The 14,983-nt window shown below is 49.3% G+C and overlaps 1 protein-coding gene across 1 annotated transcript; it reads left to right on the top strand.

Annotated features, from left to right (window-relative positions):
- Positions 1 to 2,652: 2,652 nt before the first annotated feature.
- ARL9 (ARF like GTPase 9) lies at positions 2,653 to 14,921 on the top strand. The gene is made up of 4 exons (XM_077345690.1): positions 2,653 to 2,954; positions 7,435 to 7,612; positions 9,063 to 9,238; positions 11,120 to 14,921. Exons 1-4 carry the CDS (start codon positions 2,784 to 2,786, stop codon positions 11,297 to 11,299), a joined length of 705 nt encoding a protein of 234 aa, XP_077201805.1. The 5' UTR covers positions 2,653 to 2,783; the 3' UTR covers positions 11,300 to 14,921.
- Positions 14,922 to 14,983: the final 62 nt, after the last annotated feature.

Genomic DNA, 14,983 nt, shown 5'->3' with positions numbered 1-14,983 from the left:
TTCTTGAATGTTGTTGCAAATAAAAAACCACATAAAGGTACCTTCTTTACAAGCTAGAACTAAAGAATGCTAACTTGCCAATAGCCCTACAGGAATCAAGGTCATTTTAAGGTAGCTCTCAGCCTTCTTAGAACTTCTCACAGCTTCAGCTCAAAGGGTTCAACCGACAACCGATCTGTTCCAGTTTATATCCCCCTCTGTCGGGCCGAATGCAATATTGCCTTATACTTTTAAAAGAAATATGCTCACCTACGGATGGAGCATAGTTGACAGGAAGGCTGGTAAGTTTCAAAGAAGAGGCAGAGTCTGAAGGGAGACTCCATGACAAAAACATGGGTGTAACCATCACCTTTCCCTGCAAGAAAGGGGGTAGTCTCCTGTTTGCACCCTGCTGGCTGAGAGGGGGCTGCCTCTATTTCCATGTTCTCTTTGCTACATGCATGCAAGCATTCATGTGAAAATGAGGGGTAGTGAGGCTGGACTTGCTAAAACAAGATTGCATTTCTTTTCCCACAAAAACCTGTGAACGCTCTTGTCACCCTGAAATGCAAATGGCAACAACTGCTTGGGAGAAAAGCCATGGCCACATACTGCGGGTTGGCGTCACAACCTGTGGTTCCTTCGATTTATAAATGTGTACTGTTATTTTTTATGGTAAGCCGCTCCGTGCAGTGAGGATAAGGAACACAGTAAATAAATGCACAGTTTATTCCTGTAAGCAATAGACGTTGCTGCAGACTCAGCCTGTTATAAGAAAGTCACGTGGCCTCTTAATTTTGCATTACAAATATGACAGCACTGGAAAACAGCCTTTTAAAAGTAACCATGTTCAACAGAAGAAGAAACTGAGCTATCAGCTTTTCACCTTGAACTTTCCCCCCTCTGTTGCTGTTATCAGGAATACGTCCCTCAAGGTTTCTCCTAAAGTGAAAGTGAAGAAACTGTACTCAACAACAGGTCTGAATTTGAGATAGGAAGAAAAAGGGCCACTCAAATTTCCATTGTTTTTTTATTTTATTTTGCTTACATCCCACTTTTCTGGAGAAAAGTGGCTTACATCCTTTTCATTTTATCTGCACAACCACACAGTGAAGGAGGGTAGCCTGAGAGCATCCGAGTGGGCCAAGTTTGCCCAGTGAGTGGAAATTCGAACTTGTGTCTAATACTAACCACGAGAACTGAGTTCTCTGTTTTGTCGTTTTCCAGTTCGTTCAGAGAATTTGTCCCAGACTAATGCGTGCACAGTAGCAGTGGGGCCTGGAGCAAGTTTGGTGTAGTGATTAGGAGTGCGGACTTCTAATCTGGCGAGCCAGGATTGATTCCCAGCTCTTCCACATGCAGCCGGCTGGGTGACCCTGGACTCACCACGGCACTGATAAAGCTGTTCTGACTGAGCAGTAATAGCAGGGCTCTCTCAGCCTCACCCACTTCACAGGGTGTCTGTTGTAGGGAGAGGAAAGGGAAGGCGAATGTAAGCCACTTTGAGACTCCTTTGGGTAGAGAAAAGCGGCATATAAGAACCAACTCTTCTTCCTCAGTAATATCAGGGCTCTCTCAGCCTCCCCCACATCACAGGGTGTCTGTTGTGGGGAGAGGAAAGGGAAGGCGAATGCAAGCCGCTTTGAGACTCCTTTGGGTAGAGAAAAGTGGCATGTAAGAACCAACTCTTCATCTAACCTTTAAAACCAGCTTTGGCTTTCATGATCATGTGTGAGGGGTACAGCTGGTTATGACAAATTTAATGTGGCATAAAGTTTTGTGCTGAGGGGAGAACCATGATCTACAAAGGTCCCAAATTCCCTTAGCAGCCTTGGTCTCCCCTCCTGCCACGATAGTGTGTGAAGCATAAACACTAAAATACCTATCATCTCCTTCCCACCCACCCCCCAATAAAAAGCGCCTACAGAGAGGTAGGTAAGTGAAATGGTTCATGCCAAAATCTCTGCACTGCAGCCTCCATGCCCCTCAGCAGCTGTTTGTGCCATTACGGGGACAGGGCTAGATTTCTCGCCTGCTGACTATCACACCGCATCAGTCAGGCCTCTGCAACTTCAGATTCCCTGTCTACGATTAAACATTCTTTCCCTGCAGGCAGAAACATAGCGCCTCAAGGAGGTCACTCCCTCCTAATCTTGACATGCTCTTAACCCGTTTCTGAAGCTGCCTTTTGCAGCCTGCCCACAGTGGCCCATGCAATCCCGGGTGACTGCCTTGCTTGGCGGGCTTCAAGCTCACCCTCCACAGCCGTCGCCGCTTTTTCTTCACACAGCGCCAAAAGTCTCGGGCCACGTCGGGCCGCGCGCATCAGCTCCCTTCCCGGTCTGCGCGCCAGGGAGGCCCAGCGGAGAGCTCTCGTCAGGCCGAAGGCGGCCTTCTCCTGCGCCCATTAGCGGCGAGCGGCCCGGGGGCGCTCCGGTCCCTTTGACGCGCCTTTATGAGACGAGAGAAGGCCGCCGGCCCCCCCGAAAGGAGCGCTTCCCTGGGCGAGAGAAGGACTCTGGGGCCTGCCCAGTCTTTCTCGCGGCGGCGCTTGGAGACGGGCAGCTTCCTTGCGGAGCAGCCGGCCCACACCCGCCCTGCTCCAGCACGGCTGGGAATGGCGCGGCCGGGTATGCGCGCCCCAGCGAAGGCGGGCTCGGCCAGCCCTTCAGGGGACGCGCGCCCGGGGCGGGGCCGTGGCTGGCCTGCGCTCCCGCCTTGCCCTGCCCTGCCCTGCCTTGCCCTGCCTGGGGCGGAGACGTGGCCCGCGGGCTTGGTGCCGGCCGCCCCTGTCTCCCTCGGCCATGGCGGGCCACCTGCGCCACTGGGCGCTGCTGGGCACCGCCGTGGCCGTCACCGGCGGGGTGGCCTACGTGGTCTGGAGGAGCTCCCGAGCCCCCGAAGGGGCGCCCGCCTCGCCACGGCCCTCGCCGGAAAGCGCCCGCCTCGGAGCCGCCGAGCCGCCCCCGGGACAGGTAGGTGAGGGGGCGAGATGGGCGTGCATGGGGGGGGGTCTCGTCCCCTCCCTCCCTCCCTCCCTCCCAGTGGTCCGCAGTTCTTTGGGCAAGACTCCAGCGCTGCCCCTTCCTCCTCTGCACGTGGGTGGGTGCCTCGCAGGGGAAATAGGGGATTCCCGGGGCGCCGCAACCAGCCTCCAGCCTCTCTTCTCGGCTTAGGCTTCGGACCCGCAAGGAAATGTATTCTTGGCCATTTATGGCAAACGCGTGCGGGGTGCGGCTGGCGCTTCGTGAAGGGATCTTTCTTTCTTCCGCCCGGGGGTGATTCCAATGTAGGGCTTATGTTCTGTGTAGAGAGAGGTTGAAATCCTGAGCCATCCGATCAGGTGCCCTTGGATTGACGGCAGGGTGTGTTGTCGTGTGGGTCAAAGGCCTTGTGCTCCTTGCAGGAAAGGTGGAATAAAAATGTAATTTTAAAAAAATCTCCCGCAATTAGAACGTTGGTGCATAAGGGAAAAATGCATCTCCCTGACATGCTAGTTTTCTATGAATGGGTATTCCTCGGCACCCTCCCATCGGGTGAGGCTCCCACCTTCAATATGAAGTGGGGACAGTTGAGCTGCTGCTTTGGTGCCCCATCAGCTGTTCATGAGAATTAGACTTGAAGTGGCATTTTACCCTTTCCTAATTTTAGGATGCTGTCCACTGCACAAAATATGCTGGTTTAAGGGTCAGGCATTTAGATGCATGTGCCTTTTTGTTTTGCCTTCCAGTTGCTAGCCCTGGACAGAATAAAAATTCCCCTGTGGGGTGACCAAACTGTGGCTCTCCAAATGCCTATGGACTACATGTACCATGAGGCTCTGCCAGCATGGCCACTAGGCAGGGTTTGATAGGAATTGTAGCCCATGGACACCTGGAGAGCCACAGTTTAACCACCCCCGACAGACCCTAAAAGAAGCTATAGAAATAAAAAAAATTTAAACTCTCATAGATTTCACTGATTGAAGTACTAACTGCGAAGAGGAAAAGAAACCGTATATAATTCTGCAGGTTTCCAACTGTGATTCCCCCACCCAAAACAAAGAGATGTCAAGTCATGGTAAAAATAAGTATCTTGTGCTTTAGTAGGTGAATGTGTAACTTACCAGCTGGGGGGGGGGGGAGGAAATGGGTAAATAGCAATTGAAGGAAGTATGAACATTCTGGATGTTACAGAACTTTGAAAGTCTGGTAATTAGGTAAGTCATCCAAAGTAAACACAACTCCTAGATAAGCCTCCTTTAATCCAGTTTGCATCTGGGTAAAAAGGTATGGAGTCAAGCTACATGACAATAACTCCTTCCTTCTTTGGAAGTCCATTCTGCTGAACTCAGTACATTTAACAAAAGCAGCTTAAAGGTTCATTTTTAAGATGAAAGGGGCATGGCTGTGGCTCACTGGCAGAGCATTTGCATGGCATGCAGAATAATAAGAACAGTTGGTTCTTATATGCCGCTTTTCTCTACCCAAAGGAGACTCAAAGTGGCTTACAATCGCCTTCCCTTTCCTCTCCCCACAACAGACACCCTGTGAGGGAGATGAGGCTGAGAGAGCCCTGATATTACTGAAGAAGAAGAGTTGGTTCTTATATGCCGCTTTTCTCTACCCAAAGGAGACTCAAAGTGGCTTAAAATCGCCTTCCCTTTCCTCTCCCCACAACAGACACCCTGTGAAGTGGGTGAGGCTGAGAGAGCCCTGATATCATTGCTGGGTCAGAACAGCTTTGTCAGTGCTGTGGCGAGCCCAAGGTCACCCAGTTGGCTGCATGTGGGGGAGCGGGGAATTAAACCCAGCTCGCCAGATTAAAACTCCGCCTCCCTAGCCACTACACCAAGCTGGCTGTCACACCAGGAAGATCCCAGGTTCAATCCCCCAGCATCCCCAGTTAAACAGATCAGGGAGGAGTTGATGGGAAGGACCTCAGCCTTGGGTTTGTGCTGCTGGTCTGAGTAGACCATGCTGATCCTGATGTGCTCCAGGAGCTCCTTCCACCAGGACAGAAAATGTTGCCCGGTGCCTGTCTGTTCGTTCCCCCCAGGCTAGGAAACTCTTGGGGATTTGGGGGGTGGAACCTAAGGTACAATGCCACAGAGCCACCCTCCAAGGCATCCATTTTCTCCAGGGGAACTGATCTCCCTAGTTTTGAGATGAGCTGTAATTTCATGGGATGTCCAGGTCCCACCTGGAGACTGGCTGCCCTAAGTGGTGGCCTTGCCCTTTAAAGACTAATAGGTTGATCATAGCATAACCCTTCATGGATTAGATCCGCTTCCTTAGAGGCATGACACATAGTTGGCAGATGCATAGAGGCAGGGAGAGACAGGGAGATGAACAATGGCATTGAAAGGCAACGAAGCGCAAGAAGGACACTGTTCATGGCCGGTCATACAACCTGCCTAGACTCGCTAAGCTAAAGTAGTCCTGGCAGCGTGACAGTCAGCCGTCATCTTGATTGACACTGTTTGAGAGAGCGATTCCGTATTTGCCTCCTCCTTTTTGAAGTCCTTGTGCTGACAAAATAAGTAACGTAAGGAGAACTATTTCCAGGTCAGTGCAGCAGAATGGCCTGATAAGGTTGGAATATTTTCTGACTGTTTTCAGAAAGGTGCCAGTTCTCATATTATGATTACGGGTGTATGTTGTGCATACAGACTGTGCTATTGTCCTTTCAGAGCAAGCAGAAGAGTGTTGTAAGTGGAAGGGTTGTATTTGTCACACTGGAAGGTGGACAAATGGGAAAAAAACTATTAGTTCCTAACTTTTTTTTTGGTATGGTGGTTAAGAGCGGCGGCTTCTAATCTGGCAAGCTGGGTTTGATTCCCCACTCCTCCCCATGCAGCCAGTTGGGTGACCTTGGGCTAGTCACAGTCCTGATACAGCTGTTCTCGCAGAGTTCTCTCAGAACTCTCTCAGCCCCACCTACCTCACAGATTGTCTGTTGTGGGGTGAGGAAGGGTGGGCAATTGTAAGCTGCTTTGAGACTCTGGTAGTGAAAAGAGGGTATAAAAACCAAGTCTTTGGAGCCAGCCCAAAATTTAGGAGTTGTTTTCCAGCCTTTTTTAAGGTGCCCTGTTTTTTGACTGATGCCACCACAAAACCTAACCCTAACCTCATTTCATGGTTTCTCTCAATGTTAATAGTGCTGGGACAAACATGTTATATCCACGCACAGCAAAAAGCTAACCTCTAGTCCTAACCTAGCATTTTCCTCCCTATTTCTCAGAATGCCCTTATTTCTTCAAAGAGCTTCATTTAATTAAATGTTGGAGCTGTCACTGCACTCAAACTGGTTAAGAAATGAATTCATCTTCTCTCCCTCCTGAGTGGTGCCAAGAATTCTCCCTCCCAACATTGTTGCAAATTCTAGGTTACACCATGAAATTTCTAGGTGCTCTGGTGACCTCCTGCCTGGGATTTGCTCACCTCCTGCTACAGAAAATATGTGCCACAAATACATCTTCTAGAGCAACCAAGCCCCCTTTTTAATGATGCACTGCTTTCCCTTGGAATGTGGTTCTTTTTTCTTTATCTCCCGGATCGCTCTTCTCCTGAGTCACAAACATCTGCTCAGCAGACCCATCAAAGCAAGGAGTCTCCCTCTGGCAACTTTCGGCGTTTTGAGGCCAGGGAAGGATTAGACGACCACAAGGAGGACGGAATCCTATTAAAGCCAGGGCAGAAAGACAGATTAGAATGGAAGCTCTTCCGCCTTTGTTTTGACTTGGCAGAAGCACGGGAATTAACTCCAGGTGGTCTGGACATAGGACAGACTGTGGCATAAGCAACTTTGCACTGTTTGTTTCTTTAGCAGTGACTCATTGAGTTTTGATGGATCCTAGTTGCTAAGTTGTGCCAACATTTGGGGTGTGTGTGTGTTCTTTTAAACCCAAACCTGTTTGTATGCACAAACCAAAGCAAGCAGTGTGAAATATGAAACAGTCTGGTGGCTCAACGTAGCTCTCCTTGCATTATTTATTTGTCATCTGGCATGTGTGTTGTGCAGCCAGGATATCTGAGGATTATCTGTCAGCCAGGCAAGAGACATTCAGAGGTGGTTTGCCATTTCCTGCTTCTGTGTCACGACCCCTAGTGTCTCTTGGAGGAACTACCACCCAAATCCTTGGACGTCTCCCATCCAAATACTAACCACGGTTGGCCCTGCTCAGCTTCCGAGATCTGACGGGATCAGGCATGCCTGGGCTATTCAGGTCAGGGTGTTTCTCTTCCAAGGGAATGGCAATATGCAACAAGTTACTGTTTGTATTCTGGAAATCTTATAATCTGGAAATGTTGGGGTGGGTGGGAAGCAAGTCGGAATGAAACATGGGTGAACTGTTGCTTAGAACAGACTGGATAGATCGATGGCCCCCAGGCTAGATACAAGTTGAAAAATTGTTCCATGCAGGTTTGTAGCTCAGGCTTTGCTCTTTCTTCCTTTGTGTCTGTTTTGCTCCAGACGTTGCAGGAAAAGCCCCAAAGCAAGCAGATCTTGGTTCTGGGTTTGGACGGAGCTGGGAAAACCAGCATTCTCCACTCGCTAACAGCAAACCAAGTGAAGCACAGCACGGCTCCCACGGAGGGCTTCAACGCTGTCTGCGTCAGCACGGAGGACTCCAAGATGGAATTCCTAGAAAGTAAGAGTCCGGTCTCTCCCCCATCTAACACCAAACTGGGTAGTAAGACAGTGAAAAGGGGCCACCTGCAAGCCAGACAGGGTTTCTGCATAGTCAGGGACACAAGGAAATGTTGCGTGCTTTTACTAAGACTGGGCATGCACGTTGCCTGCCAGAAGGCATGGACTGAGAAGAGAAGCTGCCGTTTATCATGAGCATTATGTTCAGAAATGTAATTGATCGTGTGTTAGAAGGTGAACAACCAAAGTCCCTTAATTTTGGTGGTTCTCCAAAAATGGTGTTGATTGAAGAATCATTGAAATCAAGGGACTTTGGTCGTTCACCTTCTAACACACATTCAATTAAATTTCTGCGTATAAATCTTGTTTGTAGAAATAGTTAGAATTATAAACAACACAAGAATGGCTTTGTAAGGTTACAGTATCTTTGTTTATAGTGTACATTGGATTCTGGACATTCTGGTTTCCTCTTCTGATGTAGATTTTCTATAGTACACTTCCGTTTTTGTGTGTGTGTGTGTGTGTGTGTGTATGTTGTGGGTGGGCAGGTTTGACCCAATAAAGCCCCCAACTCAGGCTTTTCAAGCCTACAGCCAGCTTTGGAATTCTGACACAGGGTAATGGCGGCAAAAACAAAATGGCTGCCTCAGGAGGCGGAGCCACCCACAAAACAGATATCACAGGAAGTGGAGCCTACACACCGAGGAAGCGGAAGCACAGGGGAGAAGGGAGGTAAATTGTTGATGTTGTTAGTCATTCAGTCATGTCCGACTTTTGGCAATCCTATGGCTCAGCTGTCTCTACGTCTTTCAATCTCGCTCCACTTCTGACCAGTGTCCATTTTGAACATATCTAACCACTGTACTCTTTGTCGGCCTGGTTTCCTTTTACCACTGACCAGTCCTAGCATAATTGCTTTCTCCAACAAATTGTATCGCACAATATGCCCAAATTAAGTGAGCCAGAGTTTTGTGATTTTGCTTTCCAGTGATATAAATATATAAACAGAGGATAGTCAAGGGAACTGGTGGTAGCTGACCCTGGAGGCCTGTGGACTCACAATTTATCCTTTTGTGTTTTGTTTGTGCCTGGCCTGTCTCCCACCTCCCTTTAAGGGAGATGTTGGCTTTAAAGGGCCAACCGTGGTTAGTATTTGGATGGGAGACATCCCAAGGATTTTGACACCACAAAAGAAAGCCTGCCCTGATTTATTAGGGCACTATGGAATGCCACAGACACCTTTTGTGGCTGTGTCCACCACCCTGCATCAGAATTCCAAAGGTGCCTGCAGGTTGAAAATATTTGGGAATCCAATTTTACAAGCCTCCATCAAGCCAGCAAGGTCCCAGCAACAGCTGCCCTGAACTACCAGCAGGGAAGACATGCAGTCGAGTGATAGCAGCGGAGGGAGCATCGCATATAATTTGGACCATTCACTGTCTCCCTTGCAGTCGGGGGCAGCGAGTCTCTGCGATCGTACTGGAAGATGTACCTCTCCCGAGTCCTGTTGCTGATCTACGTCGTGGATTCAGCCGATCATGAGCGCTTGCCTGTTGCAAAGAAACTGCTTCATCAGCTGGTCCAGAACAACTCGACCTTGCCGGTCATGATCCTCGCCAATAAGCAGGTAACGGTGAGCTCCAGAATTCAGTGTCAAAGTCCAGCTTTTGCAACAGGAAAGAGGGAACATGTCTCCATTCTGAAGGAGGCAGTTCCTGGATTGATGTTTTGTAGGTCGTGCCCCTCCGTTGCCGGCATGGATCTCCTAAGATGTTTAGTTCTGTGCTTGATCTTTGAATATTCCTGAGCAGGAAGGGGATGAGTGCTACATCCACGGCCAAGCTGACCTAACAGCCTTTCGGCTTTTCCAGCTTTCTGCAGCATCTCAGTCACTACGTGAAACAGCACATTTGTAACGGAATCACAGCCAGACTCCTAAAAGTAATTTGGTACATCTGGCAACCTGAAGCTCTGGGTAACAGTAAATATTACCTTGACAGATGTAGGTTTTCCCAAACATGGGCTTCTCAATAATAATGTAAACCAGGATTTTTTTGAAACACTGGGGTTTCTTGATGGCCCTCAAAGAGTTTCCCGAATGGGTGGGAGTTAGTTAATTTTGTTAAACATTTACCGGATGATATGACCATATATAGGTATGTTGGCCCACCCTCTCCTCCCAAAATGGCCAATGATGGGTCTGGAGGGAGTGGGAAGGGTAGGGACCCTGGGTGGACTGCTATGCTTCCCAACCATATTCTGCATGATTGTGCCCTGAATGTTTCAGGGGTTTTGCACCGGTAAAATAGTTGTGAAAGGCTGAAGTGGACCAACAGAATTATTTGGGATAGGAGGGGATTTCTTACCTATATTTCTTTACCTGGACTGTAGGCTTATTTCTAATTTTGGAGCTGGATGAAAGAATGGTTCGTAAAAATCAAGGGGATTGTGGTAGAGGGTGTTACTGGGCAGAGGTAGTGGGGAAGGAGCATGTCTCCTTCCCATCCTCTTTCAGGAGTGGCCAAACTGTGGCTCTCCAGATGTCCATGGACTACAGTTACCATGAGCCCCTGCCAGTTGGCTATTTTGGCAGGGGCTGATGGGAATTGAAGTCCATGGACAACTGGAGAGCCACAGTTTGGCCACCCTTCGGTTTGTACACATCCCTCCCCACTGACCTTGTTGCAAGGCAAACAGGATCCTACTCGTTCCACCCAGAACATTGGGGGGAAAGAATTCCGTGCAAGCAAGGATTCAGGCATCAGCTGTATTGGCTCATGGTTTGATGGGATGAGAAATCTGTTTTATTGTGGTTTTGAGGAGTGTCGTGTTATCTGTCTCAAGGCCCCTGGAGAAAGGTGAATTTAAAATGCTGTACAAGCCTCTTGACGAGCCTCTTGTGGCGCAGAGTGGTAAGGCAGCAGACATGCAGTGTGAAAGCTCTGCCCATGAGGCTGGGAGTTCGATCCCAGCAGCCGGCTCAAGGTTGACTCAGCCTTCCATCCTTCCGAGATTGGTAAAAGGAGTACCCAGCTTGCTGGGTGGTAAACGGTAATGACTGGGGAAGGCACTGGGAAGGCCACCCCGTATTGAGTCTGCCATGAAAACGCTAGAGGGCGTCACCCCAAGGGTCAGACATGACCCGGTTGCTTGCACAGGGGATACCTTTACCTTTTAAAATAAATAACTTCTCAGATGAGCAGTTCCCTCCTTTGAAAGTGCATGCCCCCCCTCCAAAAAAATGGTGCTTAGCACCCGCCACTTCCCTAAACAGCCTTAAAAAAATTGACCCTGATTGAAAAGTCTGGAATCAATATAGCAAATTAAATCAGTGACCTTTTTGATAAATCCATTGTACAGTGTGGCCTACAGTGTGAAATTACTTATTCCTTTTTTGGGAATATGTTCAGTTTTGACAGTCAGCCTTTGCTGCTGGCACTCCAGATGTTCCCTTGGAAGGAAAATAAAAGAGTTGGACGACATATCTCTTCTGTTTCCTCTTGGACAGGATCTCGAAGGCGCTTATTGCATCACGGACATTCACGAGGCTTTGGGGCTGTCCAACATCGGGGACGAGAGGAAGATGTTCCTGATCGCCACACATGTGGCCGAAGACGGCTCCGAAATCTCTTCCGGCATGAAGGACACACGGGAACTGATTGCAGGGCTGGTCTCGGAGGCGATGTGACCGGTCCCCGAATGGGGTGCCACCACGGGACTTAGGGCAGCCCCGAGATAAACTGTTTGCAACCATCCGATAGCTTTACTTTGCATTTGAACCTTGCAGTGTTGATCCTCAGGTGTGCGATTCCAATGGATGCGAGGCAGAAGTTGTGAAGAACCTCAGGGTTTTGTTTTTTTTAAAGTAATATATCTGGACAAAGTAGCTGTCTGCTTTTAAAACCATGTGGAGAAAGACAGCATGGGTCAAATGGCTGGACACACATGCAAACACCTGCATCCAGGTGTTCAGCATCACAGCCATTTTCATGGGCAGCTGTTCTAGGATTTCATTCAGAGCTGGGTGCTGGTTTAGGTGCGGACTTGTGGAAAAGCAGTAGAAGTTTCTGTCTGCATGTGCCGTTGTTCAGATTGTAGGGCTGGAAGCCAAGAAACAATTGCTGTGTGTACCTCAGGGGAACATCTTCATGGTGTTGAACATCTTGGCCTTTTTTGCCTCAGGTATACATACGTACATACAGTCATGCATGAACCAGGGTTTTCCCTTTCAAGCCAGACCAGAGGGACACATCCTTTGCTCCAGCTTGGTGTAGTAGTTAGGAGTGCCGGCTTCTAATCTGGCGAGCCGGGTTTGATTCCACGCTCCCCCTCCACATGCAGCCAAGCTGGGTGACCTTGAGCTAGTCACAGCCCTGATAGTACTGTTCTCACAGAGCAGTCCTGTCAGAAGCTCTCTCGGCACCACCTACCTCACAGGGTGTCTGTTGCAAAGAGAGGAAAGGAAGGCGATTGGAAACCGCTTTGAGACTCCTTTGGGTAGAGAAAAGCGGCATATAAGAACCAACTCTTCTTCTTCAGTAATATCAGGGCTCTCTCAGCCTCACCTCCCTCACAGGATGTCTGTTGTGAGGAGAGGAAAGGGAAGGCGAATGTAAGCCGCTTTGAGGCTCCTTCGGGTAGAGAAAAGTGGCATATAAGAATTCTTCTGTTTAAAGAGAGGCAGTGTGGTGTAGTGGTTAAGAACAGTGGCATCTAATCTGGTGAGTCAGGTTTAATTCCCCACTCCTCCACATGCAGCCAGCTGGGTGACCTTGGGCCAGTCATAGTCCTGTTAGAGCTGTTTTCACAGAGCAGTCCTGTCAGGGCTCTCTCAGCCTCACCTACCTCACAGGGCATCTGCTGTGCGGAGAGGAAAGGGAGGCAATTGCAAGCCCCTTTGAGACACACAGGCCTGCTGGGTGACCTTGAGTCAGTCACAGTTCTCTCAGAGCTCTCTCAGCCCCACCTACCTCACAGTGAGTCTGTTTTGGACAAACCAAGTGAAGAGGGATGTAGACAAAGAAACATGTCCGGAGGAGGGCAACAAAGATGGTGAGTGGTTTGGAGACCACTCCTTTGATATGAGGAAAGGATGGGGGAGCTTGGTCTGTTTAGCCTGGAGAGGAGACGACTGAGAAGGGATCTGATAACCATCTTCAAGTATTTAAAAGGGTGCCATATAGAGCAGTGGTCCCCAACCTTTTTTAGGCTGGGGACCGGCGGCAGCAGGGAGGGCGATTGCCCGACCGCACAGGCGCAGGCGCGCAGGCGCCATATGTAGCCAAAATCGTGCATGTGTGGCATTTGCATGCATGTGCGTAAGTGCCGCACATGCGCGCAAGTGCCGCACATGCGCGATTTTGGCCGTGCATGGCGCATGCACGGCACTGCTTCCCTCTCCCCCCCCACAGTAAGAAGCTTGCCAGGCCGCAAGCTCATGGCCTGGGACGTTTTTTACTGCGGGGGGGGGCAGGGAGAGGGAGCCGCGACCCGGGGCCTGGGCCTTCGCTGCCCAGCACCGGCCGCAGCCCGGCAGTTGGGGACCACTACTATAGAGGATAGAGCAGAGTCGTTCTCTCTTGCTCCGGAGGGATGGACCTTCAGCCCTATCAGTTTTCACCTGCTTTAACAGAGCTGCAGTTCAGCATTTTTTGGGGGGGGGGGTATTGGGCTGCTTGGAGCATTCTTGTCTAGCGGGTGGGGCAGGTAACACTGTCAAGTAGTGCAGGGCGGGTGTGCAGACACCATCTCTGTACAAACACAGACACACAGCTTTTAATTCCATGGCAAGGGTGGCTTTTCTCATCCCTTTGAGGTAGCAGGCCAAGACCATCCAATTGGCACGATTGCCACGGTCTAATGAGAGCCCCATATTTGGCCATGTGTGGACGAGTCCTCAGTCATGTAAACCTGGGCCTAGAAGAATCCACGTAGCAGGAGAAGAACGCCTGACAAGTCAAAAGGTATCCAGTAGGAGTCTTTTGTTACGTTTGGGTAGACCTCAATAAAAGGTGTGATTTTGAGAGAAAAATCTGCCCCTCTCTGCTGCTGAGGGGAAAGCTAATGCATTTTCTTTTTCCCCACAAGCTGTTTTGGCAAAAGTTGGGGAAAGGGGAGAGGGGAAGTAAAAGTAAAAACACTCAGTAGTTTTTTGTTTCCAAATTGCTGCCTCAGTGGGCAAAGGAGGGGGGAGCCCATCAGAGGAACTGCAACCAAGAACCCCCAAGGAACCGGCTTTCCTTTATGTGGGCAATTTTCTTCCAGTGAAGGAATCCCCACGCTTTCGGTCCGTTCTTGGTCCTGAGTTGTCTTGGCCAGGGCAAAAAAGGGTCACTTATCTGCTAGTCAGAGTGTGGTGAGATTTCGGCCATGGAGGACCCCACTTTGATGGGGACAGGCCGTGCCTCTTCGACCCACTCGCCCTCTCCCTAGGAAGAAAACAGCATGCTTTTCACTTGCTTCTCTGCTTAGGAGCCCTCCCCCTAAAGTGCAGCTGAGACACAACGGACAGTGACTCACGTCTGACGACAGGGCACTGCCACCACCGCCCCTGATGAGGTTGCTTCCCAGGTTTTCTCAACCAGGGTTTCATGAAACCCTGGGTTTCCCAAATGCATGGGAGATAGTTAATTTTTAATATATTTTTAAAATTCACATTTATTGTGTGATATGACCATATATGGTCCTGTCGAACGCCTCCCCCCAAAAAGTCCAATGATGGATCAAGAAGGGAAGGGACCTTGAGTGGGCATGTCCACAGCTTTGCTTCCCAACCATATTCTGCACCATCGGCCCATTTCTGGGGTTTCTCAAAGCCTGGAGAATGTTCCAGGGGTTTCTCAAGGGTAAAATGAGAAAGGCTGCTATAAGGACTCAAGTGTTACCTCAAGTGTTATCAAGCAAGTTGGCATCAGTACGGCAAAAGGCATCTCCCACTTCCTCCGCCCACTCGGCCCTTAATAACGTTCTCAGGTGATTGATGCAGGTGGGTGACCATGCTGGTCTGGCAACAGAATAAAGCCTTGAGTCCAGGGGCACCTTGGAGACCCGGAAAGTTTTATATACTTTATATGTGGTCCTTTAGGTGGTCCTAAAGGTGCCACAGGACTCAGACTTTATTCTCAGGTGATGAAAGCAACACAGCTAGAATTGTATGAACTTTACAGAAAACAGCTCATTAGACTTGTTCTCTTGCAACGCTGAATAAAAAACACTGTATTCACCACTAAATTTTGAAAACGATGGAAGCTTTCTAGGAACTCCCCCCTCCCCCATATTACTTGACATAAAACCAGATTATTTTTCTCCTAGTGTGTTGTTTGAGTGTTAATTTTGCGATAACAGAATCTTAGAGCCAGGGTGGTGTAGAGCA

Source organism: Paroedura picta, chromosome 7 (genome assembly GCF_049243985.1).
Source record: "Paroedura picta isolate Pp20150507F chromosome 7, Ppicta_v3.0, whole genome shotgun sequence".
NCBI lineage: Eukaryota > Metazoa > Chordata > Lepidosauria > Squamata > Gekkonidae > Paroedura > Paroedura picta.
Note: the sequence above shows the minus strand (reverse complement) of the source record. Positions and strands in the feature narration are given on the sequence as shown.